Raw genomic sequence first — 26,575 nt, 5'->3', positions numbered from 1 at the left:
GTTCAGCACACACACGTTGTACCTACAGTAGGTACTGTAGGTTTAGCAAACACACGTTGTACCTACAGTAGGTACTGTAGGTTCAGCACACACACGTTGTACCTACAGTAGGTGCTGTAGGTTTAGCACACACACGTTGTACCTACAGTAGGTGCTGTAGGTTTAGCACACACACGTTGTACCTACAGTAGGTACTGTAGGTTCAGCACACACACGTTGTACCTACAGTAGGTACTGTAGGTTCAGCACACACATGTTGTACCCACAGTAGGTACTGTAGGTTTAGCACACACACGTTGTACCTACAGTAGGTACTGTAGGTTTAGCACACACGTTGTACCTACAGTAGGTACTGTAGGTTTAGCACACACACGTTGTACCTACAGTAGGTACTGTAGGTTTAGCACACACACGTTGTACCTACAGTAGGTACTGTAGGTTCAGCACACACACGTTGTACCTACAGTAGGTACTGTAGGTTTAGCACACACACGTTGTACCTACAGTAGGTACTGTAGGTTTAGCACACACACGTTGTACCTACAGTAGGTGCTGTAGGTTTAGCACACACACGTTGTACCTACAGTAGGTGCTGTAGGTTTAGCACACACACGTTGTACCTACAGTAGGTGCTGTAGGTTTAGCACACACACGTTGTACCTACAGTAGGTGCTGTAGGTTTAGCACACACACGTTGTACCTACAGTAGATACTGTAGGTTCAGCACACACACGTTGTACCTACAGTAGGTACTGTAGGTTTAGCACACACACGTTTTACCTACAGTAGATACTGTAGGTTTAGCACACACACACGTACCTACAGTAGATACTGTAGGTTCAGCACACACACGTTGTACCTACAGTAGATACTGTAGGTTCAGCACACACACGTTGTACCTACAGTAGGTACTGTATGTTTAGCACACACACGTTGTACCTACAGTAGGTACTGTAGGTTTAGCACACACACGTTGTACCTACAGTAGATACTGTAGGTTCAGCACACACACGTTGTGCCTACAGTAGGTACTGTAGGTTCAGCACACACACGTTGTACCTACAGTAGGTGCTGTAGGTTCAGCACACACACGTTGTACCTACAGTAGGTGCTGTAGGTTCAGCACACACACGTTGTACCTACAGTAGGTGCTGTAGGTTCAGCACACACACGTTGTACCTACAGTAGGTGCTGTAGGTTTAGCACACACACGTTGTACCTACAGTAGGTACTGTAGGTTCAGCACACACACGTTGTACCTACAGTAGGTACTGTAGGTTCAGCACACACACGTTGTACCTACAGTAGGTACTGTAGGTTTAGCACACACACGTTGTACCTACAGTAGGTGCTGTAGGTTCAACACACACACGTTGTACCTACAGTAGGTACTGTAGGTTCAGCACACACACGTTGTACCTACAGTAGGTACTCTATGTTTAGCACACACACGTTGTACCTACAGTAGGTACTGTAGGTTCAGCACACACACGTTGTACCTACAGTAGGTGCTGTAGGTTTAGCACACACACGTTGTACCTACAGTAGGTGCTGTAGGTTTAGCACACACACGTTGTACCTACAGTAGGTACTGTAGGTTTAGCACACACACGTTGTACCTACAGTAGGTGCTGTAGGTTTAGCACACACACGTTGTACCTACAGTAGGTACTGTAGGTTCAGCACACACACGTTGTACCTACAGTAGGTACTGTAGGTTCAGCACACACATGTTGTACCCACAGTAGGTACTGTAGGTTCAGCACACACACGTTGTACCTACAGTAGGTGCTGTAGGTTCAGCACACACACGTTGTACCTACAGTAGGTGCTGTAGGTTTAGCACACACACGTTGTACCTACAGTAGGTACTGTAGGTTCAGCACACACACGTTGTACCTACAGTAGGTACTGTAGGTTCAGCACACACACGTTGTACCTACAGTAGGTACTGTAGGTTCAGCACACACACGTTGTACCTACAGTAGGTACTGTAGGTTTAGCACACACACGTTGTACCTACAGTAGGTGCTGTAGGTTCAACACACACACGTTGTACCTACAGTAGGTACTGTAGGTTCAGCACACACACGTTGTACCTACAATAGGTACTGTAGGTTTAGCACACACGTTGTACCTACAGTAGGTACTCTATGTTTAGCACACACACGTTGTACCTACAGTAGGTACTGTAGGTTCAGCACACACACGTTGTACCTACAGTAGGTGCTGTAGGTTTAGCACACACACGTTGTACCTACAGTAGGTGCTGTAGGTTTAGCACACACACGTTGTACCTACAGTAGGTACTGTAGGTTTAGCACACACACGTTGTACCTACAGTAGGTGCTGTAGGTTTAGCACACACACGTTGTACCTACAGTAGGTACTGTAGGTTCAGCACACACACGTTGTACCTACAGTAGGTACTGTAGGTTCAGCACACACATGTTGTACCCACAGTAGGTACTGTAGGTTTAGCACACACACGTTGTACCTACAGTAGGTACTGTAGGTTTAGCACACACGTTGTACCTACAGTAGGTACTGTAGGTTTAGCACACACACGTTGTACCTACAGTAGGTACTGTAGGTTTAGCACACACACGTTGTACCTACAGTAGGTACTGTAGGTTCAGCACACACACGTTGTACCTACAGTAGGTACTGTAGGTTTAGCACACACACGTTGTACCTACAGTAGGTGCTGTAGGTTTAGCACACACACGTTGTACCTACAGTAGGTGCTGTAGGTTTAGCACACACACGTTGTACCTACAGTAGGTGCTGTAGGTTTAGCACACACACGTTGTACCTACAGTAGGTGCTGTAGGTTTAGCACACACACGTTGTACCTACAGTAGGTGCTGTAGGTTTAGCACACACACGTTGTACCTACAGTAGATACTGTAGGTTCAGCACACACACGTTGTACCTACAGTAGGTACTGTAGGTTTAGCACACACACGTTTTACCTACAGTAGATACTGTAGGTTTAGCACACACACACGTACCTACAGTAGATACTGTAGGTTCAGCACACACACGTTGTACCTACAGTAGGTACTGTAGGTTTAGCAAACACACGTTGTACCTACAGTAGGTACTGTAGGTTCAGCACACACACGTTGTACCTACAGTAGGTACTGTAGGTTTAGCACACACGTTGTACCTACAGTAGGTACTGTAGGTTTAGCACACACACGTTGTACCTACAGTAGGTACTGTAGGTTTAGCACACACACGTTGTACCTACAGTAGGTGCTGTAGGTTTAGCACACACACGTTGTACCTATAGTAGGTGCTGTAGGTTCAGCACACACACGTTGTACCTACAGTAGGTACTGTAGGTTTAGCACACACACGTTGTACCTACAGTAGGTACTGTAGGTTCAGCACACACACGTTGTACCTACAGTAGGTACTGTAGGTTTAGCACACACGTTGTACCTACAGTAGGTACTGTAGGTTTAGCACACACACGTTGTACCTACAGTAGGTACTGTAGGTTCAGCACACACACGTTGTACCTACAGTAGGTGCTGTAGGTTTAGCACACACACGTTGTACCTACAGTAGGTGCTGTAGGTTTAGCACACACACGTTGTACCTACAGTAGGTGCTGTAGGTTTAGCACACACACGTTGTACCTACAGTAGGTGCTGTAGGTTTAGCACACACACGTTGTACCTACAGTAGGTACTGTAGGTTCAGCACACACACGTTGTACCTACAGTAGGTACTGTAGGTTTAGCACACACACGTTTTACCTACAGTAGATACTGTAGGTTTAGCACACACACACGTACCTACAGTAGATACTGTAGGTTCAGCACACACGTTGTACCTACAGTAGGTACTGTAGGTTCAGCACACACACGTTGTACCTACAGTAGGTACTGTAGGTTCAGCACACACACGTTGTACCTACAGTAGGTACTGTAGGTTCAGCACACACACGTTGTACCTACAGTAGGTACTGTAGGTTTAGCACACACACGTTGGAGCCACACACGCAAACACGAAACAAAGCAGTACTACCTAATTAGCCAAATAGCACTGATCACCCATGCTAACAGACAACTGCTAAAGATAAATGTGGCGAGACTTACCTTAACCAGGGTGCAGGTCCTTGGTCCTTGGTCCAGGGTGCAGGTCCTTGGTCCTTGGTCCAGGGTACAGGTCCTTGGTCTTTGGTCCAGGGTACAGGTCCTTGGTCCCTATGGTTGGGAGTGACCCTTGAATGAGGACCAGTCTCAGACAAAGCCCCGTCTGGACTGACCCTCATTGCTAACACAGGCTGGACTGAAGTGGTTCACACACAAACTAACGAGCAGGAGATGTAGCTGCACAGAGCCATTAAACATGAAATGTAACCACGGTCTGTTCTGTTCTTCATTGATGGGATGAAAAATAAACACTGGTGTTGATTTGTACAACCAACAACTGAACAACTACCTTGTCTCCTTGTCACAGACGCCATTTCAACAGACTGCTACCTCTCGTCCGACACGAAGAACTCCATTTTGGGGATGACCACGCCCTTGGGCGTGTCATCCAGTCCATATCGTCCACGCCCCTGAGCATGTCCACCAATCCATATCGACCAATACTCTGTCCAATAGCAGAGTGCAAAGTCTGACGTCAAGGATGCCTATTCTAGCAATCGAGTCGTTCAGAGCCATGACTTCCTAAAAGTCCAAATATCTATTGATGCAGGAAGTGTTTGTTTACCAGATTCTAGGAGTTGGTCGGGTTAGGGAGGACCACTATGTATATGTAGAGACCTGAAAAAGTGTGATTTTCATAATAGGGCCCCTTTAAATCAAGGACTGATGGGTGGAAAATACCATACTGAGAGGTGTCCTCAACAAATACAAAGAGTTTAATGCGGAACGTGTTGACTGCTAAGTAAATACACACAGAACTCACTCATTCATTTTCTAAAACTGCTTCTTCCACCATTGCGGGTCGTGGGAGCCTATCACAGCCGACTGGGGCGTAAGGCAAGGATATACTCCTGGCGTGACGCCAGTGCATCGTAGAGCTGCATGTAGACAAACACTCACACCTACAGTTATCTGAGACCAGCCAGTCCACCTGAAGCGCATGTTTTTGGAGGTGGGAAGAAGCCAGAGAACCGTTCAGACATCCACCACACATCCTTGATGAATGAAACAACCATCAGACTGAATGTCTCCTAGAATCCCTCCAATTTCTCTCCTACTGATAACTTGAACTCTTGTGTTTCTCAGAAATCCCATGACCACAGAACGCACCGTGCACTGAATACTGATGACTTTTAAGCTCAGATTATTTCTATGAGCAGTAGCTGCTTTTTCATTGGGGGCTCACAGTCAGTGTTTCTGATAAGTCATGTGACCTGTGCTCTGCCCAGCCCCTCCCTCTGCCTTTATATTCCTCTCCCGTCTCTCTGTGGTCGGAGAGCTTCAGGACGACAACAGGTGAGAACGCTGATGGTTGTCTGGACTTTGAATATGCCAATTTATTTATGAGAAAATACATTTGAATGTTTTGTGATGTGTATCTTTTCCATCCAATGAGACATGAGATAATGATGTAAACTTTTTCTGGTGTTTATGACGTGAGACAGAAATGAATCAATAGGATCACAGTTTGCTTGTTTCTTGTGTGTAAAGAGTTGTGTGCACATATTTACATGTATAATGTAACCTCCATACTGAACTCCACTTTGAACCCTTTTTCTATTTTTATGTCTTCGTTATGTATTTCCTGTTTCTGCTCTCATCAGACTGTTTGGACACTTTTTTTCCCTTGTGTTGGTAATTTGTCTCCTCCCATGAGTTTAAAAATGTTTTATCTTCTATCAATAGAACTGATAAGCTGGTCCATTCTCAAGACTGTCTACACCCACAACAATGGCAACGTGAGTAAAATCATTACTTTATTGAAATGTATAAAATACATTTGTTTTTGTTTTAGAATCTACCTCTGCAGCATCTTTGACTTGTAAATTATACACAAGTATAGAAGCAAAAACATACAAATTAGGTTTGTCTATCAATTGGCTCAGTGACGCGCTGGCGAAGCGTCCAGAGTGAAGTCTCGTCGTGTAAATCAAGGATGGATGAAAAATAGTTGTCAGCTTTTTATTGTGATGATGAAATAAAGCAGTCTGGAATGATATGAGCTGGAAAAATCTAAAATCATGATTAAAATCATGATTTACCTTCTCCAAGGAAGAAAGAATGACTTTGCCCTGGAATGTTATAACCACATAAAATTAATTTTAAAAAAGGTTTGACTTTCACCAATATATATATATATATATATATATATATATATATATATATATATATATATATATATATATATATATATATATATATATATATATATATATATATATATATATATATACACAGTATATGTATGTATGTATGTATGTATGTATGTATGTATATAAGCATATATAAAAACTGAAGTGTCTACCATGTTTGTCAACTTTACAATATCAATGCTAATGAATTAGCTAGTTGGACACATTGCTCTTGAAGGTACAATTTCAGCTCTCACAGCCTATGCAAGCTAATGTAAGCTAATGTATCATCGTGTCTTAGTTAACATTGGCTGGTTTCAGCTCTGGACTGGGCTCATACTCCATCAGTGTCATTTTAATTCAGTGAACCAGGTTGAGATAAGTATAGAGAAAAAAATTCTCCTCCTGTGACATAATGTTGCTGCTGCTGACTTCTTTTTACATGAGGGTAAAGTACCCCAAATCGGTAAAGATATGGGATCAACGTGGGTAGGGGTTAGGAAGTGATAGGCAACACCTGTGGCCATTGAAATTATTCTGTTGATGCTGATTCATGTTTTGGGCATTATGTAAAATGTATGTATGTCTTTTTCTACAGACCAAACTCTTCCAAATTTGATTACATCACCTCCAAACGTTTGATCCAATCAGGATGTCCTGATATCTACCAGCTGACTCCAAAGAAAGAGACCAGTGGAACTCTAAGAAGAATGACTCTGGGTGAAAGAAATAGTCTAGCACCAAACAAAACCATCTTGCTCGTTGGAGAAACTGGAACAGGAAAATCCACTCTGATCAACGCTCTGGTCAACTACACCATTGGAGTGAAGTTTGACGATGATGTCTGGTTTCAGATCATCGAGGACCAGGGAGATGAGGGGCTCCCAGGGAGAAACCAGTCTGAGAGTCAGACATCAGATGTCATTGTTTATGAGATCTTTGGTTTTCAAGGTAAATCTCTTCCTTTCTCCCTGACCATCATCGATACTCCTGGATACGGGGATACCAGATCGATCGATAAAGACGACATTGTCAAACAAAGACTGTTTGACTTGTTCCGCGCAAATGATGGCATTCATGAGATCGATGCAGTGGGTCTGGTGCTGAAAGCGACAGAGAACCGAGTGAGCGATCGACTGAGGTACATCTTTGATTCAGTGATGTCTCTGTTTGGAAAAGACATGGAGAAGAAGATTGTTGCCCTCATCACTCACTCAGATGGCATGACACCTGATAATGTTTTAACGGCTCTTGAAGACGCAAAAATCACATTTGCCAAAGATAAGGACAACGACCCAGTCTACTTCCTGTTCAATAACCGCCAGACCGTTGCCAAAACAAAGAAAACTAAGGGTCCCTTAAAAAATGCATGGGACTTCACAACGGAGGAAATTCGCCAATTTTCAGAATTTCTGGAAGGAAATTCAGCTCAAAACGTGACAAACACTGTGGAGGTGTTGAATTCACGCATCAAACTGACCGCCTGCATCCAGAATCTGCAAGAGAGAATTCAGTTGGCTGAATTGAAACAGAAAGAAATCCAACAAACGCAGGAAGCGCTGAAGAAATATGAGCAGGAGATGAAAAATAATGCAAACTTTGTCATAGAAATCGAAGAGCCCTACAAAGTCAAAGAAAGTATCAAAGGTGGGTGGTGGGGTTGGGGTTGGTTGGGCTGGCAGTGGAGGCAGCTGTTTTATGAGGGAGCTGTCTGCTGCACCACCTGTGAGGAGACCTGCCACTACCCAGGATGCACAGTGGCCTGGTCTCCAATGCTCTGTGAGGTCATGAAAGAGGGTCGCTGCACTTCATGCACCAACAACTGTCCCGTGTCAACCCACGTGAAAGAAGAATGGATCTATGTGAACAAGTCAAGGAAGGTTCAGAAGACCCTGCAAGATGTGAAGGACAAGTACGAACAGTATCAGGCAGGAAGTAAGAGCAAATTGAGCCTCTTGGAAACTCTTCAAGGGAAAATGAACGAATATCAGAAAGAAAAACAAATATATTTGCAAGAGTCCTACAATCACGTGATGAAACTGGAGAGCATCGCCCTGAACAGACAATCACTGTCCACTCAGGTCCACCTGGACTTCCTCATTGCAAAGATGAGGGAGATGGGAGATTATTCAAAGGTCGGCACGCTGGAAGGTATAAAACGTCAGTTAGACAAAGACAAAGGCATCAAAGCAGCAATGCAGTACGGGTTCAGCAAACTAACAGAAGCAGCTAAAGGAATGTTGTAGGAGGACGGCCTGAGTGAGAGACGTCAGCTGTTCATGCACACATTTAATCCTGAAGAAGCTTCTTGATTCTACTCACTGGACATCACCACACCATTATGTTTAAATACGGAATTACTGAAGTACTATTGACTTGCAGTTACACTTCTCAGTCTGGCCTGTCTAGTTAATAGTTTCATGACATCTGGACACACTTGGGGGAGAGCGCCCCCTGATGGACATTTTCAAGAACTTTTTCTGGCCTCTAAAATCACATACGGTTCAATAAGAATTATTTTATTTTTTTCCACTTTTTTTCCAGATGCTTTGCTACTGTCAATAGACATATCTAATAATGTGCTTAGTTTGTCGGGAAACAAAAAAAAAGTAAGACATTTAGCCCGGTGGTGGTTTGAAGCCTCCTCCTGTGTCCCTGTGTTCTAGCAATGTCAATATATGCAATGCAAAATAAATGATGTATGGATTTATATATGTGTATGTAAATATTATACTAAAGGTGTGAACAAACCGATGCTCTTTATAATGAAATATGCAAACAATAAAGATAAGCTGAGAATCTGATGCATCATCTGGTGTTTGATGACCATTTTTTATTTGTATGAGATGAAGTGTTTTAATCAGAAACAAAATCAGAATCCTTTCATAATTCCTGAGAGGGAAATTGTTTGTTGTTGCAAGACAAGAGTAGATAAATTAGAATTTTAAAAAAACGATCAATGAATGAATTTATTTCTACTAAATAAATTCAATCATAAGCAGTATTATGAAAAAAACAGATGAAAATATGGAGGAATGATGACTAAATGTGACCAACATGGAGGGTTCAGGGTCAAAGGGGTGTAAAAGTGAATAATCAGGTTATTCAGGAAAAGACATTTCCATCATGTTTAAATCAGCTGCACCTCATGTATGACATGAATTTATATGATTACATTGAACAAAAACAATACCAATCAGGCCACATAGTTATTCTGGATCAGGTTTTCCTTTCATCAGTACTGGGTTCATAAATCACATGAGCTGGTGTCATCAGGACGTTTGTATACATTTAAGATGATCAGAAAACATCGACACTGATCAGTGATCAATGTGAGGATGTTTTGGAGGCTGGATTGGAAAACACACCGATCAGTAAAAAGAACTCAGAAAGTCTGAAGTCATGTTCTGAAGGTTAGCGTTAAAGAACTCAAAGACCCCCCCACCTCCTCTCTTAGTGATCTGAACTCACGCTGGTTCTCAGAAATCATGTGACTACAGATGGTGGAATGATTTATGAATGTATTATTCTGATGCTCTCCCTTCAGCAGCTCAGTGGTTTAAATCTGACTTCATTTACAGGACAGAACATAGTTACTGTCAAACACTGCTGAGGATAATGTGGGTAAAACCAGGTGGGTAAAACCACGTGGGTAAAACCAGTGGGTAAAACCAGGTGGGTAAAACCAGGTGGGTAAAACCAGGTGGGTAAAACCAGGTGGGTAAAACCAGTGGGTAAAACCAGGTGGGTAAAACCAGGTGGGTAAAACCAGGTGGGTAAAACCAGTGGGTAAAACCAGGTGGGTAAAACCAGGTGGGTAAAACCAGGTGGGTAAAACCACGTAAATAACGTTGTTGTTGTTTTTGTTTGTTTGTTTTTCCAAATTAAATTGTGGCAAATTGGAGTTTCAACAGATTTTGTACATAACAGATTCTGCCTGGTTATTTGTGATCTTTGCATTTACCTTTAAACAGTAACATGTTCCAGTTACTGTAAAGACCTGCAGAGGATCGTGAGCGTGGAGCTCAGAGTCACGTGGAAACCTGAACGCAGCAGAGCTCTGAATACAAACGACGGCTAACGGCTCTCACGGTCGACCGGTTTCACTTCGCCAACAGTCAGGCTGTTTCTGTGAAGTCACGTGACTCCTCCTCCCGCCGTTCTGCCCTCCTGTTGGCGGCTTCCGCATAGCAACAGGTGACGCCTCGACGGACACGTGGAGACGAATCAGAACCTCACGTTTGGTTTTTCAGTAATACTGGAAACTAGTTTGAGCGTCAAGAGTTGAAAACCTGCGTGATGTGACAGTTAAGGAGGTTTTCACCTTTAAAATGTATTTGTCAGGACTTTGTTCCTCAAACTCTGACTCTGTCCTTATATTATAGCTGTAGAAACAAATTAAACAACAATAACTGGCCGTTAGCGTTAGCCTAGACTTCTCACTGAGGTCAACCAACTTCAACCACCATAACTGACATTAGTTTATGTAAAGTAAGATATTATTGGCTATCATAGATTTGTGCTATCATCATTTCAAGTTCATCACCTAACAATTAGTGAATAAATAATCAATCATCCGCGATGCACTGGCGTCATGCCCAGAGTGTCCCCCGCCTCACGCCCTATGCCAGCTGGGATAGGCTCCAGCTCCCCGTGACCCGCTATGGAGGATACAGGGGCAGTACATGACAATGAATGAATAATCAGTCATAGTTACCACTAGCTAATATCAACCAGTGTGAGGTTAGCTTTCAGCATCATTGTCTAATTGTAGTCGTCCTATATATCTTTAAACCTTTTTTATGCTCATATTAGATTAGATTAGATTAAATTTTATTGTCATTACACATGTGCAAGTACAATGTAACAAAATACAGTTTGGCATCTAACCAGAAATGCAATTAGTGTAAGTACAATTACAAGATATACAGATTGTCGGGTGTGATATACAGTATATATGTACATGTGTAGCGCTATGAACAAACTATACAGAATATACATAATACGGTATACAGGTTACTGGAATATACAGACTAAAATGCAGTGGTTATCAAGTGTGGAATGTCTGGAACTGTATAAGATCAACAGGACACTAAGAGCCTTCATCAAGAACTCAATGGGGAAGTGGAAGACAACCCTGGAGGCTAACTCCAAGCCAATTGCCCAAGTTAACATCAAGTGCGGCATATACCAAGGGGATGCACTATCACCACTGCTGTTCTGCATAGGCCTGAACCCCCTCAGTCACATCATCACAAAGAGCGGCTACGGATACCGATTCCGAAGCAGGACAACAATCAGCCATCTCCTCTACATGGATGACATCAAGCTGTATGCCAGGAATGAGCGAGAAATTGACTCACTGATCCACACCACCAGGATCTACAGCGACGACATAGGGATGTCATTCGGATTAGACAAATGTGGCCAGATTGTATCAAGAAGAGGCAAGATGATCAGAACTGAAGGGGTCAACCTACCAGGGGGCAGGATAGAAGACATCAAGGACAGCTACAAATACCTTGGAATCCCACAGGCTAATGGCAACCATGAGGAGGCCGCAAGGAAGTCATCCACAGCCAAATACCTCCAGAGAGTAAGGCAAGTCCTGAGAAGTCAGCTGAATTGCAAGAACAAGGTCCGAGCCATCAACATGTATGCACTGCCAGTCATCAGATACCCCGCTGGGATCATAAGCTGGCCAAAGGAGGAGATAGAAGCCACAGATATTAAGACCGGAAAGCTCCTCACCATGCATGGAGGGTTTCACCCCAAGTCCAGCACCCTGAGGCTGTACACTAAGCGGAAAGAGGGAGGCCGAGGACTAGTGAGCATCAGGGCCACTGTCCAGGATGAGACATCAAAAATCCAAGAGTACATCAGGAAGATGGCCCCAACAGATGAACTGCTCAGTGAATGCCTTAGACAGCAGAAACCTGAGGAGGAAGAGGAGGAGGAGACAACATGGAGGGACAAGCCCCTACACGGCATGTACCACCGTCAGATAGAGGAAGTGGCTGATATCAAGAAGACCTACCAATGGCTGAATAAAGCTGGACTGACAGACAGCACAGAGGCACTGATCATGGCAGCACAAGAACAGGCCCTAAGTACAAGGGCAATAGAGGCTAATATCTACCACAGTAGATCTGACCCAAGGTGCAGGCTATGTAAAGAAGCCCCAGAGTCAGTCCAGCATGTGGTAGCAGGGTGTAAGATGCTCGCCAGCTCAGCACACATGGAAAGGCACAACCAAGTAGCTGTGATAGTGTACAGGAACATCTGTACCCAGTATGGACTAGAAGTACCCAAATCCCAATGGGACATACCACCGAAGGTGGTTGAGAACAACAAGGCTAAGATCCTGTGGGACTTCAGCTTCCAGACCGACAAACAGCTGCTGGCTAACAAACCGGACATAGTGGTGATGGACAAAGAGCAGAAGAGAGCAGTGGTGATAGATGTGGCGATTCCAGCTGATGCCAACATCAGGAAGAAGGAACACGAAAAGATTGAGAAATATCAAGGGTTGAAAGAACAGCTGGAACAGATGTGGAAGGTTAAGGTTAATGTGGTCCCCGTGGTAGTAGGAGCACTTGGGGCAGTGACCCCCAAACTGGAAGAGTGGCTCCAGCAGATTCCTGGAACAACATCTGAAGCCTCAGTCCAGAAGAGCGCAGTCCTAGGAACAGCTAAGATACTGACAGAACCCTCAGACTCCCAGGGGTCTGGTAGAGGACCCGAGCTTGAGGATGACACAGATACCACCCCACAAGGGTGAGAGGGACATTATTTTATACACACACACACACACACACACACACACACACACACACACACACACACACACACACACACACACACACACACACACACACACACACACACATATACACAAAGATACACTTTGTCATATTGTGGTGAAAATGTTGTTTTATTTGCACGATCATAGCCACAAAAGGTGTACCTCTAGGCTTTAATACCAATAATGCTGAAAACAGTAATTTTAGCTTTATAGTATTTTGAATAGAGATATGTAATTAAACTTTAAGGTATTGAACTTTAAATCTACAAAATAAAAATTACATTAAACATGATCAAACTTCTTACTGAAAAAAGCATCTCGATATTTGGAATTATTATCTAATAATTATGTTTAGTAGATCAGAATGTTTTCTAGTGGGTGTGACTCCATGCTTCACTAGAAAACATTCTGATCTGGAGAAGGGAGCAAAAATCAAGATGATATCCACTGGGTTGCCAGCTGAAGCTGGAACGGGAGACGGGGTCGAGATTCTGTTTGTGGTTCATCACCAGCTCAGGAAAGGGAGTGAAAGATGGTGGAGACTAAACGTAGGAGACAGGATGGAGGATGAGGAGCAGGGCACAGCATGTCCAAAAGAAACCATCAGCAAACGGCATCACAGTTTCCTCTTTTATTCTTCACATTCACAGAAGTGTAATATCTCATCAACAGACGGTAATCAATAAATCAGTGGAGTTATGGACAGGCTGGAAGAGATCTTCTCTGTCATTCTCTAGGTCTCTATCCTTTAAATTAATAACACAAAAGACTGACAAACAGGTTTAATATCAATAAATATAAATATTTTATATAATATATATAATAATGATACAATATAATAGCCAGTTACAATACATTTATAAAATACTATATATATATACAGTATATTTATATATAATATACATTATATATTACATATGTGTATATATACACAGTATATATATAATTATTTAAATTTTAAAATTAAATTTAAAATATCTTATATATGTATAATGATACAATATAATAATAATAATCAGTGACAATAAATGTATAAATTAATATCAATAAATACTGAAGGGTGTATATGTGAGAATCTGAAAGCGCTGGAGGGTGGAGGGACGTCACATGACCGTCATCACAAACAGTGTCTGTTAGTAACGGAAGCATCGACAGTGAACCCAGACGTCTGACCTGCATCAGTCATTTTGTGGAGGAACAGACGCTCATCCTGTCGTGTCATTCGTTCTCCTCTGATCTGTAGTTATCCTCTAGTGGTTCATAAAGTGGATGGGAGGTGATGTCACGGGGGGGGGGGGGGGGCGACAGGCTGGAGTTCAGTTTTCAGAGGAATCTGTCTCTTCTGTGGAGCCGTCGCTTTCCACCTCCATCCTCCTCCTGTGGTGGATGTTCCTCCTGGGGGAGGCCTTCCTTTGCACATCCTTCAGCACCCCCACAGCACTGCCACTGCTGTTGCTGCTGGGACTCACAGAGATCTGGGCGATTCTGGACCAGGGCGGGGGGACAAGACAGGAAGCGACGGAGATGGTTAGGGCCTCTGTGTGTCTGCTACTACAGGAGTGTGTGTGTGTGTGTGTGTGTGTGTGTGTGTGTGTGTGTGTGTGTGTGTGTGTGTGTGTGTGTGTGTGTGTGTGTGTGTGTGTGTGTGTGTGTGTGTGTGTGTGTGTGTGTGTGTGTGTGTGTGTTCTCACAGCTTGTCTAGCTCCTGGTCCATCTCTGGGTCAATGAGCAGGTCTGACCTGCTGGGGAGGGCTCCTGCAGACAGAAAGTGACCACAGAGACGATTTAGGTCACATGTGTCAAACTCAAGTCCCGGGGGCCAAATGTGGCCCTCCACGTCATTTTATGTGGCCCGTGAGAGAATTAAAGGTCCACTTTGTGTTTTTAAAAAACCCAAAAACGATCAAATGAAAGGGTTTCATCAAACCCACCTATAGTGTGGTTGATGCTCTCCTGCTTGGCCAGAGTCATTAAGAAGGTGAAGTAGGAGACTCTGTCTGTTCGCTCCAGTGCCTCCATCACACAGGACCTGGGAGGATGACTACACACACACACACACACACACACACACACACACACACACACACACACACACACACACACACACACACACACACACACACACACACACACACACACACACACACACACACACACACACACACACACACACACACACACACACACACACACACACAGGGTTGTACCTTGATAGTAAAATTGCAGCTGGAGGGCGTACAGGAAGTCACAGAAAGACATCAGACAGTCTGTGGCGTCGTCAATCAGAACGATTCTACAGGACATGAACAAAACATCAGAATTCAAATCAGCCAAAAGGCTGAAAGACTGTGGTAGAAAACGTGTTTTAGAAACACTTCATCATTTCCTGATGGAAAATGACAAATCAAACCTTCTGTCAAAGGAGAAACACATACTACACTGTCTTTGTTGAAAGAAAATCTTCTGAAGTTTAATTTTCTGACAATCCGAAAAATCACAGGAGATAATGTGAGAAATAATAATGACTTCATGACAGCAGGAAAACAGATTGAAGTGGTCAACCAGTGTGAAATGCAAAGAACTTCACTTTGCTGATCATTAATACGAAAGGTGGCTGATCGAACAGGATGAATCCAACCAACTTTGGACAATATTTACACCCGATGCTGCAAGAAAGAACCCATAAAATCACCAGACACACACCACCCAGCCCACTTCCATCTCAGACACACACACACACACACACACACACACACACACACACACACACACACACACACACACACACACACCACATTTTGCTAAGCGTGTTTCGTACCCAGTGAGACTGCAGGCTAACAGCAGCCGTGGTGCTAAACATGAGCAATGATGAATAACCACTGAGCACAGAACAGTCTCATCAGGAAACACTCCTGCTGACAAGCACCAAACCTTTTCTGTTTTGACTCCAGAGCTTAGAAACGGAAACTCCTCCAGCCTGAACTCTAGAGAGTTCAGGCAAATGACAGATAAAGTCCTGAATCTTCCCATAAAACAAAATTAAGAGGCTTCCAAAGTTCTTATTGTCTTTACTTTGCCGCACCAATCAGCTGCACTTAAGCATGTTTATTTTTACTGACTGCATGTGATGGTGGTGTGTGTGGTGTGTGTGGTGTGTGTGGTGTGTGTGGTGTGTGTGGTGTCGTGGTGTGTGTGGTGTGTGTGGTGTGTGTGGTGTGTGTGGTGTGTGTGGTGTGTGTGGTGTGTGTGGTGTGTGTGGTGTCGTGGTGTGTGTGGTGTGTGTGGTGTGTGTGGTGTCGTGGTGTGTGTGGTGTGTGTGGTGTGTGTGGTGTGTGTGGTGTGTGTGGTGTGTGTGGTGTGTGTGGTGTCGTGGTGTGTGTGGTGTGTGTGGTGTCGTGGTGTGTGTGGTGTGTGCGGTGTGTGTGGTGTCGTGGTGTGTGTGGTGTGTGTGGTGTCGTGGTGTGTGCGGTGTGTGTGGTGTCGTGGTGTGTGTGGTGTGTGTGGTGTGTGTGGTGTGTGTGGTGTGTGTGGTGTGTGTGGTGTGTGTGGTGTGTGTGGTGTGTGTGGTGTGTGTGGTGTGTGTGGTGTGTGTGGTGTGTGTGTGGTGTGTGTTGCATATATCCACTGCTCAGGCATTACATAACAAATAATACTGGATAAACACCAGGAGAAAAGGAAACACTGACATCACAGGACATACCACAAGACATACATTACACTAACAGACAGGCACATGCAGCACTAACAGGACTTATATACTAAACTATAACTAAAATATAAACTGTATAAAATTTAAAAATATTACAGTATTAAAATATAAACAGTATAAAATAAAATCTAAACAGTATAAAATTGAATTAAAATATAAAACAGTATAAAAAAAGGAGGCTCTGTTGTGAGGAGTGGCTCTGATGTAGTTGAACTCCCTGAAGAGGATGTGGTTACCGTTCTTCACGCTGCTGAAACTACAAACACATAGAATAAATGTAACTCCTGCTTAATATTAAATAACTGAATGTATTACTTATTGCAGTTACAAACAATACAGTTAAAAATATGTTTGTTTGTTTCTCTGTTCTATCATAAATCCTATTAATTTGTCAGGTTATTAAATCCACAGAACTCCATCAATCAAGGATCAAACTCTTCTTCTTTTCCTTTAGACTTTTCCCTTCAAGATAACTCCTACTCCATTTCTCTTCCCATCTACACCATGATAGAACAACTTGAACCCTGCTCCTAAACTTCTAGCCTTGCTACCTTTCCACCTGGTCTCCTGGACACACAGTATGTCTACCTTCCTCCTCTGCATCATGTCAACCAACTCTCTACCTTTTCCTGTCATAGTTCCAACATTCAACATCCCTACTCTCAGTCCTATACTCTTGGTGTTCCTCTTCTCTCTCTTCCTATGAACACACTTTCCTCCTCTCCTTCTTCAACCAACAGCAATCCAATTTCCACCGGCACCCTGTAGGTCAACAGCGCCGATGGCGGTCGTTGTTAACCCGGGCCTCGACCGATCCGGTATGGAAGTCATAGGTTTGATTCGCATCTTTGATTTGGCAAAAGTTTTACGCCGGATGCCCTTCCTGATGCAACCCTCTGTATTTATCTGGGCTTGGGACCGGCACAATAAGACACTGGCTTGTGTCCTCTTGCGGCTACATTAAAACCGCCTCCAGATCAACGCGGGTAAAACCAAGGAGCTGGTGGTGGATTTCCGCAGGCGATCACTCTGCCCGGTTACACCGGTGAAGATCCAGGGTACGGACATCGAGGTGGTGTCCTCGTACAAGTACCTGGGTGTTCACCTCAACAATAAACTGGACTGGAGTACCAACACTCACTCCCTCTATAAAAAGGGTCAGAGCAGACTCTATCTGCTCAGGAGGCTGAGGTCGTTTGGAGTGCGGGGGTCGCTCCTAAAGACCTTTTATGACACAGTTGTAGCCTCAGCTATTTTTCATGGGGTGGTCTGCTGGGGCAGCAGCATCACTGCGGCCGACAGGAAGAGACTGGACAGGCTGATTAGGAGGGCAGGTTCTGTCCTAGGATGCTCCCTGGACTCAGTGGGGGTGGTGGTGGAGAGGAGGAGGACAAACAAGCTGTCATCGATGATGAAGAACCACTCCCACCCTCTACAGGGCACACTGACATCACTGGAGAGCTCCTTCAGCGATAGCGTTCCTTCACGCATCTTGGGTGAAGCAACCTATCGCAGGTCCTTCCTGCCCACGGCCGTCAGTCTACGACCAGCCGTCCTCCCAGCAGACCACTCAAAGAACTCACAGAACAAAACATTGTAATTCTGGATGAACAATGTAATCTTCAGCCTGTAGTGTATATTTTTGATGTGTAAATATAACTGTAAATTTCTAATATGATATATGTTAATATGTTTACAATATGTGAATATGTAAATTTCATTTGTTGCAGATGTTAATATGTATGTATATTATTTAACTATATATGTTTGACCCCCCCCCCGCTGCCACGATCGCACAAATTTCCCCACTGTGGGACAATAAAGGTTTATTATTATTATTATTATTATTATTATATAGCACAAACAGTCACACACACACACACACACACACACACACACACACACACACACACACACACACACACACACACACCTTAACACTCGGCATCCCAGAATTCTGCACCTGCTAAAACTCCCACAGAAAGTGCTTTTGACCGCCCGAACAATACTTGTACAGTATTTAAACGGCACACAGAGGCGGAACCATCGGAGGGCGCGTTGCTCGGGGCGGTGATTACTGTAACTCACAACAATCCGCTGTTTCCGGGGCAGTCCGCCATGTTGGACTAGCGCGTCCAGCGGCAGCTAGCAAACAGCGTGCTGGTAGGAAACCCAATGACATCGCGCACCTAGCTACCAGGACAGGTAGCCGCCTGCGTCACAGGTCACGTGCTCCTGACCTCTGCTCATTGATTACCGATTCTACGTCACGATGAGCCGTTTGTCTCCCCCCGTCCCCGTTGACGAATATCTGGGTAGGTGTGTGCTAGCTGTGCAGCTGTCACAGGCTAACTGGTTCAGCTAACTCCTTTTACGGAACATTTGTTCATTTGTCGCTACCTGTGTGTTCCTCCTCTGAATTCACTAAGTTATTCACGACGCTGTTTCCTTCTTGCTGTGACTTGATGGTCATTTTCCCGCAGCGGACAGTCACGTGATGTTTTACCTGAGTGACGCGGTGACGCAGCTGCTGGAGCACAGAGAGGAGTGTACCCAGTTTGGGCTCATCCGCTACTTCGCTGAATAGTATGTGACCTTTAAAGAACAACAATTAGAGATAGCTGGGCATCATTGGTCTGTAGCCTTCAGTCATGTACATCCTGCTATGTTGGTATTTTAAACCACGTGTCAAACTCAAGGCCAGGGGGCCAAATGTGGCCCGCCACGTCACTTTATGTGGCCCGAGAGAGTGTCTAAAAATAAATGGGTCAAAAGTGTGTTTTGACCAAAAACTACATTTCCCACAATGCAGTAATTAATCCCATTTTAACTCTGACAAAAACGTTGTGAACAAAGTTAATGTCCTAACTTGTGTTTGATGTTATTTTTCTTTATTCATTGAAAGTAGTGGTAGGTGAGAGTGTAGCCAAACAGCATAGGATGGTGGTGTGTAGGATGACTCTGGTGGTGAGGAAGATGAAGAGGGCAAAGGCAGAGCAGAAGACGAAATGGTGGAAGCTGAAAAAGGAAGAGTGTTGCATGACTTTTAGGAAGGAGTTAAGACAGGCTCTGGGTGGTCAGGAGGTGCTTCCAGATGACTGGACAACTACAGCTAATGTGATCAGGGAGACAGGTAGGAGAGTACTTGGTGTGTCATCTGGAAGGAAAGTAGATAAGGAGACTTGGTGGTGGAATGAGGAGGTACAGGAGTGTATACAGAGAAAGAGGTTAGCTAAGAGGAAGTGGGACACTGAGAGGACTGAGGAGAGTAGACAGGAGTACAGGGAGATGCAGCGTAAGGTGAAGGTAGAGGTAGCAAAGGCCAAACAAGAAGCTTATGATGACTTGTATACTAGGTTGGACAGTAAGGAGGGAGAGACTGATCTATACCGGTTGGCAAGACAGAGAGACAGAGATGGGAAGGACGTGCAGCAGGTTAGGGTGATTAAGGATAGGGATGGAAGTCTATTGACAGGTGCCAGTAGTGTGATGGGAAGATGGAAAGGGTACCTTGAAGAGTTGATGAACGTGGAAAATGAGAGAGAACAAAGACTAGAAGAGGTGACTGTTGTGGACCAGGAAGTAGAAAAGATTAGTCAGGATGAAGTGAGGAGGGCATTGAAAAGGATGAAGAGTGGAAAGGCAGTCGGTCCTGATGATATACCTGTAGAGGTTTGGAAGTGTCTAGGAGAGGTGGAGTAGAGTTTCTGACTGGGTTGTTCAACAGGATCTTAGATAGTGAGAAGATGCCTGAGGAATGGAGGAGAAGTGTGCTGGTGCCCATTTTTAAGAACAAGGGAGATGTGCAGAGTTGTGGCAACTACAGAGGAATAAAGCTGATGAGCCATACAATGAAGTTATGGGAGAGAGTAGTGGAAGCTAGACTAAGGGCAGAAGTGAACATTTGTGAGCAGCAGTATGGTTTCATGCCAAAACAGAGTACTACAGATGCAGTATTTGCTTTGAGTATGTTGATAGAGAAGTACAGAGAAGGCCAGAGGGAGCTGCATTGTGTTTTTGTAGATCTGGAGAAAGCTGATGACAGGGTGTCCAGAGAGGAACTGTGGTATTGTATGAGGAAGTCTGGAGTGGCAGAGAAGTATGTTAGAGCGGTGCAGGACATGTATGAGGACTGTAAGACAGTGGTGAGGTGTGTGTAGGTGTGACAGAGGAGTTCAAGGTGGAGGTGGGACTGCATCAGGGATCAGCTCTGAGCCCCTTCTTGTTGCTATGGTGATGGACAGGTTGACAGATGAGGTTAGACAGGAATCTCCATGGACTATGATGTTTGCAGATGACATTGTGATCTGCAGTGAGAGCAGGGAACAGGTGGAGGAGAAGCTAGAGAGGTGGAGGTTTGTCCTGGAAAGGAGAGGAATGAAGGTTAGCCGCAGTAAGACAGAGTACATGTGTGTGAATGAGAGGGACCCAAGTGGAAGAGTGAGGTTAGAGGGAGAAGAGATCAAGAAGGTGGAGGATTTGAAGTACTTAGGGTCAACAGTCCAGAGCAATGGAGAGTGTGGAAAAGAGGTGAAGAAGCGTGTCCAGGCAGGATGGAACGGATGGAGGAAAGTGTCAGGTGTGATGTGTGATAGAAGAGTTTCAGCTAAAATGAAAGGAAAGGTGTACAAAACTGTGGTGAGACCAGCGATGTTGTTTGGTCTAGAGACAGTGTCACTGAAGAAAAGACAGGAGACAGAGCTGGAGGTAGCAGAGATGAAGATGCTGAGGTTCTCTCTGGGAGTGACCAGGATGGATAGGATCAGGAATGAGTACATCAGAGGGACAGCACATGTTAGAGGTTCTGGAGATAAAGTCAGAGAGGCCAGACTGAGATGGTTTGGACATGTCCAGAGGAGAGATAGTGAATATATTGGTAGAAGGATGCTGAGTTCTGAACTGCCAGGCAGGAGGCCTAGAGGAAGACCAAAGAGGAGGTTTATGGATGTAGTGAAAGAGGACATGAAGGTAGTTGGTGTGAGAGAAGAGGATGAGAAGACAGGGTTAGATGGAGGACACTGATTCGCTGTAGCGACCCCTGAAGGGAAAAGTCTAAAGGAAAAGAAGAAGAAGATTGATTGATGGAGTTCTGTGGATTTAATAACCTGACAAATTAATAGGATTTATGATAGAACAGAGAAACAAACAAACATATTTTTAACTGTATTGTTTGTAACTGCAATAAGTAATAAATTCAGTTATTTAATATTAAGCAGGAGTTACATTTATTTTATGTGTTTGTAGTTTCAGCAGCGTGAAGAACGGTAACCACATCCTCTTCAGGGAGTTTAACTACATCAGAGCCACTCCTCACAACAGAGCCTCCTTCATCAGAGTCTTCTGGAGATGTTACAGGCAGATCGGCAAGAGTGGAGGTGAGATCAGAACCAACGGTGGAGGCTGACGTCAAACAAATCCAAAGCTCGTAAAAAAATTAAAAAACAACAGGATACAGAGGCCGGCGTTGTCACTGGCTGCCAGATATTAACTTCCTCTGTAAAAATGTGAACCACCTGACTGGTGTTCTACGTTGAACTGGTGGTTAACCGGGGCTTTTTCTGTAACTACACTGACTGTACGTGTGTGTTTTCCTTCAGACCTGCTGTCCATGCTGGAGTACAGGTCTCTGCTGCAGCTGTTGTGTCCAGACTTCCCAGTGGAGGTGGTTCAGAGTGTAGCCAGGTGCACACACCACACACACACCACACACACCACACACACCACACACACCACACACACCACCATCACTTGTAGAAGGCCACCACTAAATTATTGTGACCATTCAGCCTCACCTTAATTCCATGATCCTAGTTTATGCAGTCAGTAAAAATAAACATGCTTAAGTGCAGCTGATTGGTGCGGCAAAGTAAAGACAATAAGAACTTTGGAAGCCTCTTAATTTTGTTTTATGGGAAGATTCAGGACTTTATCTGTCATTTGCCTGAACTCTCTAGAGTTCAGGCTCGAGGAGTTTCCGTTTCTAAGCTCTGGAGTCAAAACAGAAAAGGTTTGGTGCTTGTCAGCAGGAGTGTTTCCTGATGAGACTGTTCTGTGCTCAGTGGTTATTCATCATTGCTCATGTTTAGCACCACGGCTGCTGTTAGCCTGCAGTCTCACTGGGTACGAAACACGCTTAGCAAAATGTTGTGTGTGTGTGTGTCTGAGATGGAAGTGGGCTGGGTGGTGTGTGTCTGGTGATTTTATGGGTTCTTTCTTGCAGCATCGGGTGTAAATATTGTCCAAAGTTGGTTGGATTCATCCTGTTCGATCAGCCACCTTTCGTATTAATGATCAGCAAAGTGAAGTTCTTTGCATTTCACACTGGTTGACCACTTCAATCTGTTTTCCTGCTGTCATGAAGTCATTATTATTTCTCACATTATCTCCTGTGATTTTTCGGATTGTCAGAAAATTAAACTTCAGAAGATTTTCTTTCAACAAAGACAGTGTAGTATGTGTTTCTCCTTTGACAGAAGGTTTGATTTGTCATTTTCCATCAGGAAATGATGAAGTGTTTCTAAAACACATTTTCTACCACAGTCTTTCAGCCTTTTGGCTGATTTGAATTCTGATGTTTTGTTCATGTCCTGTAGAATCGTTCTGATTGACGACGCCACAGACTGTCTGATGTCTTTCTCTGACTTCCTGTACGCCCTCCAGCTGCAATTTTACTATCAAGGTACAACCCTGTGTGTGTGTGTGTGTGTGTGTGTGTGTGTGTGTGTGTGTGTGTGTGTGTGTGTGTGTGTGTGTGTGTGTGTGTGTGTGTGTGTGTGTTCCACAGTTAATGGAGTGAAGCACAAATCCCATTTGGCAATTAAAGTGGAGGAAATTCTGATTTTCACTTCAGCGAAGGAGAAATTATTACATTAGATGTGGACATCTGTTTTTTTTTAATCGTTTTGAGTAAATCTGAGAATTTAATCCCATAATGTCCTCCTGCCCATCGCCCCATGTGTCTGTAGAGTTCTTGGATAGCGTGCTGTTGATCTACCAGGATCTGTTGGCCGGGAAAAGTCCCAACACCGTCATCGTGCCCACGTCCACCTCTGTGGAGCAGCTCCCCCCTGTGGCCACAGAGGAGAACAACAGGGACAAGCAGGACGGCGTGGAGCCGTCCACTCTGGCTCAGTGTGTGGACGCCCTCTGCGACAGGTTCAGATTCAGGTAACACATTGTACGGATTTAAATCCATACATTCACCCGTTTTTCCTCACTGTGTGTCGACTTCTGTGGATTCAGGGAATGAGATAAAGTCACCTTAGCAACATCTTGACGTTGCTAAAGGAGACCCTGGAATGTTTTGACTTGGGGGCTTTTAGCTGACTGACATGAGGATTATCTCCTTCTGTCCGTATGGAGGGATTGGAAAATCTGGATTGAAACGACGTCAACAAAAGTTCCTTCAGATTATGAAGAAGTAATCGTCTCGTCTTTAATTGATTCAAAATATTCCCCCACATATTCGTGATTTTGGGCCGTTTTGTGCGGAAAAGAGAAGCGGAATCTTATTCTCATTAATTTGAGACATGTACCACTTCTCTGGTGGTACATTTATTTATTCATGCATCTACTGCAGCTGCTTGTCTCCCAGCCGACTGGGGGCGAGAGGCAGGGGACGCTCCGGGCGTGACGCCAGTGCATCGCAGAGACCAGAAGTTTAATACAGTAATCACTTGTTTATTTGCACTTCAAGAAGCACGACTTCAGTACATCGCTGATTTTTAGTAGGTTAGTCATGTGATTCCGTACGCGCTTTCTATTGGCTGATGGCATATGGAAGTGTTCTGCGTTCTGAGACTCACGGAACGCAGAACACTTCTGTGAGACACAAAAGTGTTTTAAACAGTCTATCAGAGTGTTTTAAAGGTAATACAGATAGAAGGTGGTTAAATATCAGTATGGGGGGGTTCAGGAACGTTTATATTACCCTAAATAATAAGATAAATAGTTTGTTGCTATATCGCAGAATTACGTTCCTGGAAGGCATTAACCGTGAGTAACGAGGGATCACTGTATTCTACATTATATAAAGATGGAACCTGTAGCTCTTACTGCTGTTTCAGCTGACTTGATCTGTGTGTGTGTGTGTGTGTGTGTGTCTGTGTGTGTGTGTGTGTGTGTGTGTGTGTGTGTGTGTGTGTGTGTGTGTGTGTGTGTGTGTGCAGTCATCCTCCCAGGTCCTGTGTGATGGAGGCACTGGAGCGAACAGACAGAGTGTCCTACTTCACCTTCTTAATGACTCTGGCCAAGCAGGAGAGCATCAACCACACTATAGGTGGGTTTGATGAAACCCTTTCATTTGATCGTTTTTGGGTTTTTTAAAAACACAAAGTGGACCTTTAATTCTCTCACGGGCCACATAAAATGACGTGGAGGGCCACATTTGGCCCCCGGGACTTGAGTTTGACACATGTGACCTAAATGTCTCTGTGGTCACTTTCTGTCTGCAGGAGCCCTCCCCAGCAGGTCAGACCTGCTCATTGACCCAGAGATGGACCAGGAGCTAGACAAGCTGTGAGAACACACACACACACACACACACACACACACACACACACACACACACACACACACACACACACACACACACACACACACACACACACACACACACACACACACACACACACACACACACACACACACACACTCCTGTAGTAGCAGACACACAGAGGCCCTAACCATCTCCGTCGCTTCCTGTCTTGTCCCCCCGCCCTGGTCCAGAATCGCCCAGATCTCTGTGAGTCCCAGCAGCAACAGCAGTGGCAGTGCTGTGGGGGTGCTGAAGGATGTGCAAAGGAAGGCCTCCCCCAGGAGGAACATCCACCACAGGAGGAGGATGGAGGTGGAAAGCGACGGCTCCACAGAAGAGACAGATTCCTCTGAAAACTGAACTCCAGCCTGTCGCCCCCCCCCCCCCCCGTGACATCACCTCCCATCCACTTTATGAACCACTAGAGGATAACTACAGATCAGAGGAGAACGAATGACACGACAGGATGAGCGTCTGTTCCTCCACAAAATGACTGATGCAGGTCAGACGTCTGGGTTCACTGTCGATGCTTCCGTTACTAACAGACACTGTTTGTGATGACGGTCATGTGACGTCCCTCCACCCTCCAGCGCTTTCAGATTCTCACATATACACCCTTCAGTATTTATTGATATTAATTTATACATTTATTGTCACTGATTATTATTATTATATTGTATCATTATACATATATTATATAAGATATTTTAAATTTAATTTTAAAATTTAAATAATTATATATATACTGTGTATATATACACATATGTAATATATAATGTATATTATATATAAATATACTGTATATATATAGTATTTTATAAATGTATTGTAACTGGCTATTATATTGTATCATTATTATATATATTATATAAAATATTTATATTTATTGATATTAAACCTGTTTGTCAGTCTTTTGTGTTATTAATTTAAAGGATAGAGACCTAGAGAATGACAGAGAAGATCTCTTCCAGCCTGTCCATAACTCCACTGATTTATTGATTACCGTCTGTTGATGAGATATTACACTTCTGTGAATGTGAAGAATAAAAGATGAACCTGTGATGCCGTTTGCTGATGGTTTCTTTTGGACATGCTGTGCCCTGCTCCTCATCCTCCATCCTGTCTCCTACGTTTAGTCTCCACCATCTTTCACTCCCTTTCCTGAGCTGGTGATGAACCACAAACAGAATCTCGACCCCGTCTCCCGTTCCAGCTTCAGCTGGC

At 44.1% G+C, this 26,575-nt stretch overlaps 3 protein-coding genes across 4 annotated transcripts; 2 read left to right on the top strand and 1 right to left on the bottom strand.

Moving 5' to 3' along the window:
* Window positions 1-5,439: 5,439 nt before the first annotated feature.
* LOC137593436 (uncharacterized) lies at window positions 5,440-9,112 on the top strand. Of its 2 annotated transcripts, XM_068312126.1 has the most exons (3): window positions 5,440-5,465; window positions 5,856-5,908; window positions 6,900-9,112. In XM_068312126.1, exons 2-3 carry the CDS (start codon window positions 5,901-5,903, stop codon window positions 8,545-8,547), a joined length of 1,656 nt encoding a protein of 551 aa, XP_068168227.1. In that variant the 5' UTR covers window positions 5,440-5,465; window positions 5,856-5,900; the 3' UTR covers window positions 8,548-9,112. The 2 variants fall into 2 exon arrangements, with proteins under 2 accessions (XP_068168227.1, XP_068168226.1); XM_068312125.1 differs by lacking the exon at window positions 5,440-5,465 and having other exon boundaries at window positions 5,753-5,908.
* A 4,325-nt stretch (window positions 9,113-13,437) lies between these two features.
* On the bottom strand, window positions 13,438-19,074 carry LOC137593816 (centriolar satellite-associated tubulin polyglutamylase complex regulator 1-like). The gene is made up of 4 exons (XM_068312845.1): window positions 18,904-19,074; window positions 15,038-15,399; window positions 14,798-14,861; window positions 13,438-14,591 (listed from the first exon to the last, which is right to left on the bottom strand). The coding sequence occupies exons 1-4, from the start codon at window positions 18,933-18,935 to the stop codon at window positions 14,423-14,425; spliced, it is 627 nt and encodes a 208-aa protein (XP_068168946.1). The 5' UTR covers window positions 18,936-19,074; the 3' UTR covers window positions 13,438-14,422.
* cstpp1 (centriolar satellite-associated tubulin polyglutamylase complex regulator 1) lies at window positions 18,937-26,052 on the top strand. The gene is made up of 9 exons (XM_068312844.1): window positions 18,937-19,130; window positions 19,299-19,401; window positions 22,060-22,190; window positions 22,413-22,497; window positions 23,409-23,494; window positions 23,781-23,982; window positions 24,984-25,093; window positions 25,269-25,332; window positions 25,543-26,052. Exons 1-9 carry the CDS (start codon window positions 19,088-19,090, stop codon window positions 25,709-25,711), a joined length of 993 nt encoding a protein of 330 aa, XP_068168945.1. The 5' UTR covers window positions 18,937-19,087; the 3' UTR covers window positions 25,712-26,052.
* Window positions 26,053-26,575: the final 523 nt, after the last annotated feature.

The sequence above is a fragment of the Antennarius striatus genome, chromosome 4, assembly GCF_040054535.1.
Source record: "Antennarius striatus isolate MH-2024 chromosome 4, ASM4005453v1, whole genome shotgun sequence".
NCBI lineage: Eukaryota > Metazoa > Chordata > Actinopteri > Lophiiformes > Antennariidae > Antennarius > Antennarius striatus.
This window is presented reverse-complemented; position numbering and strand designations above follow the sequence as displayed.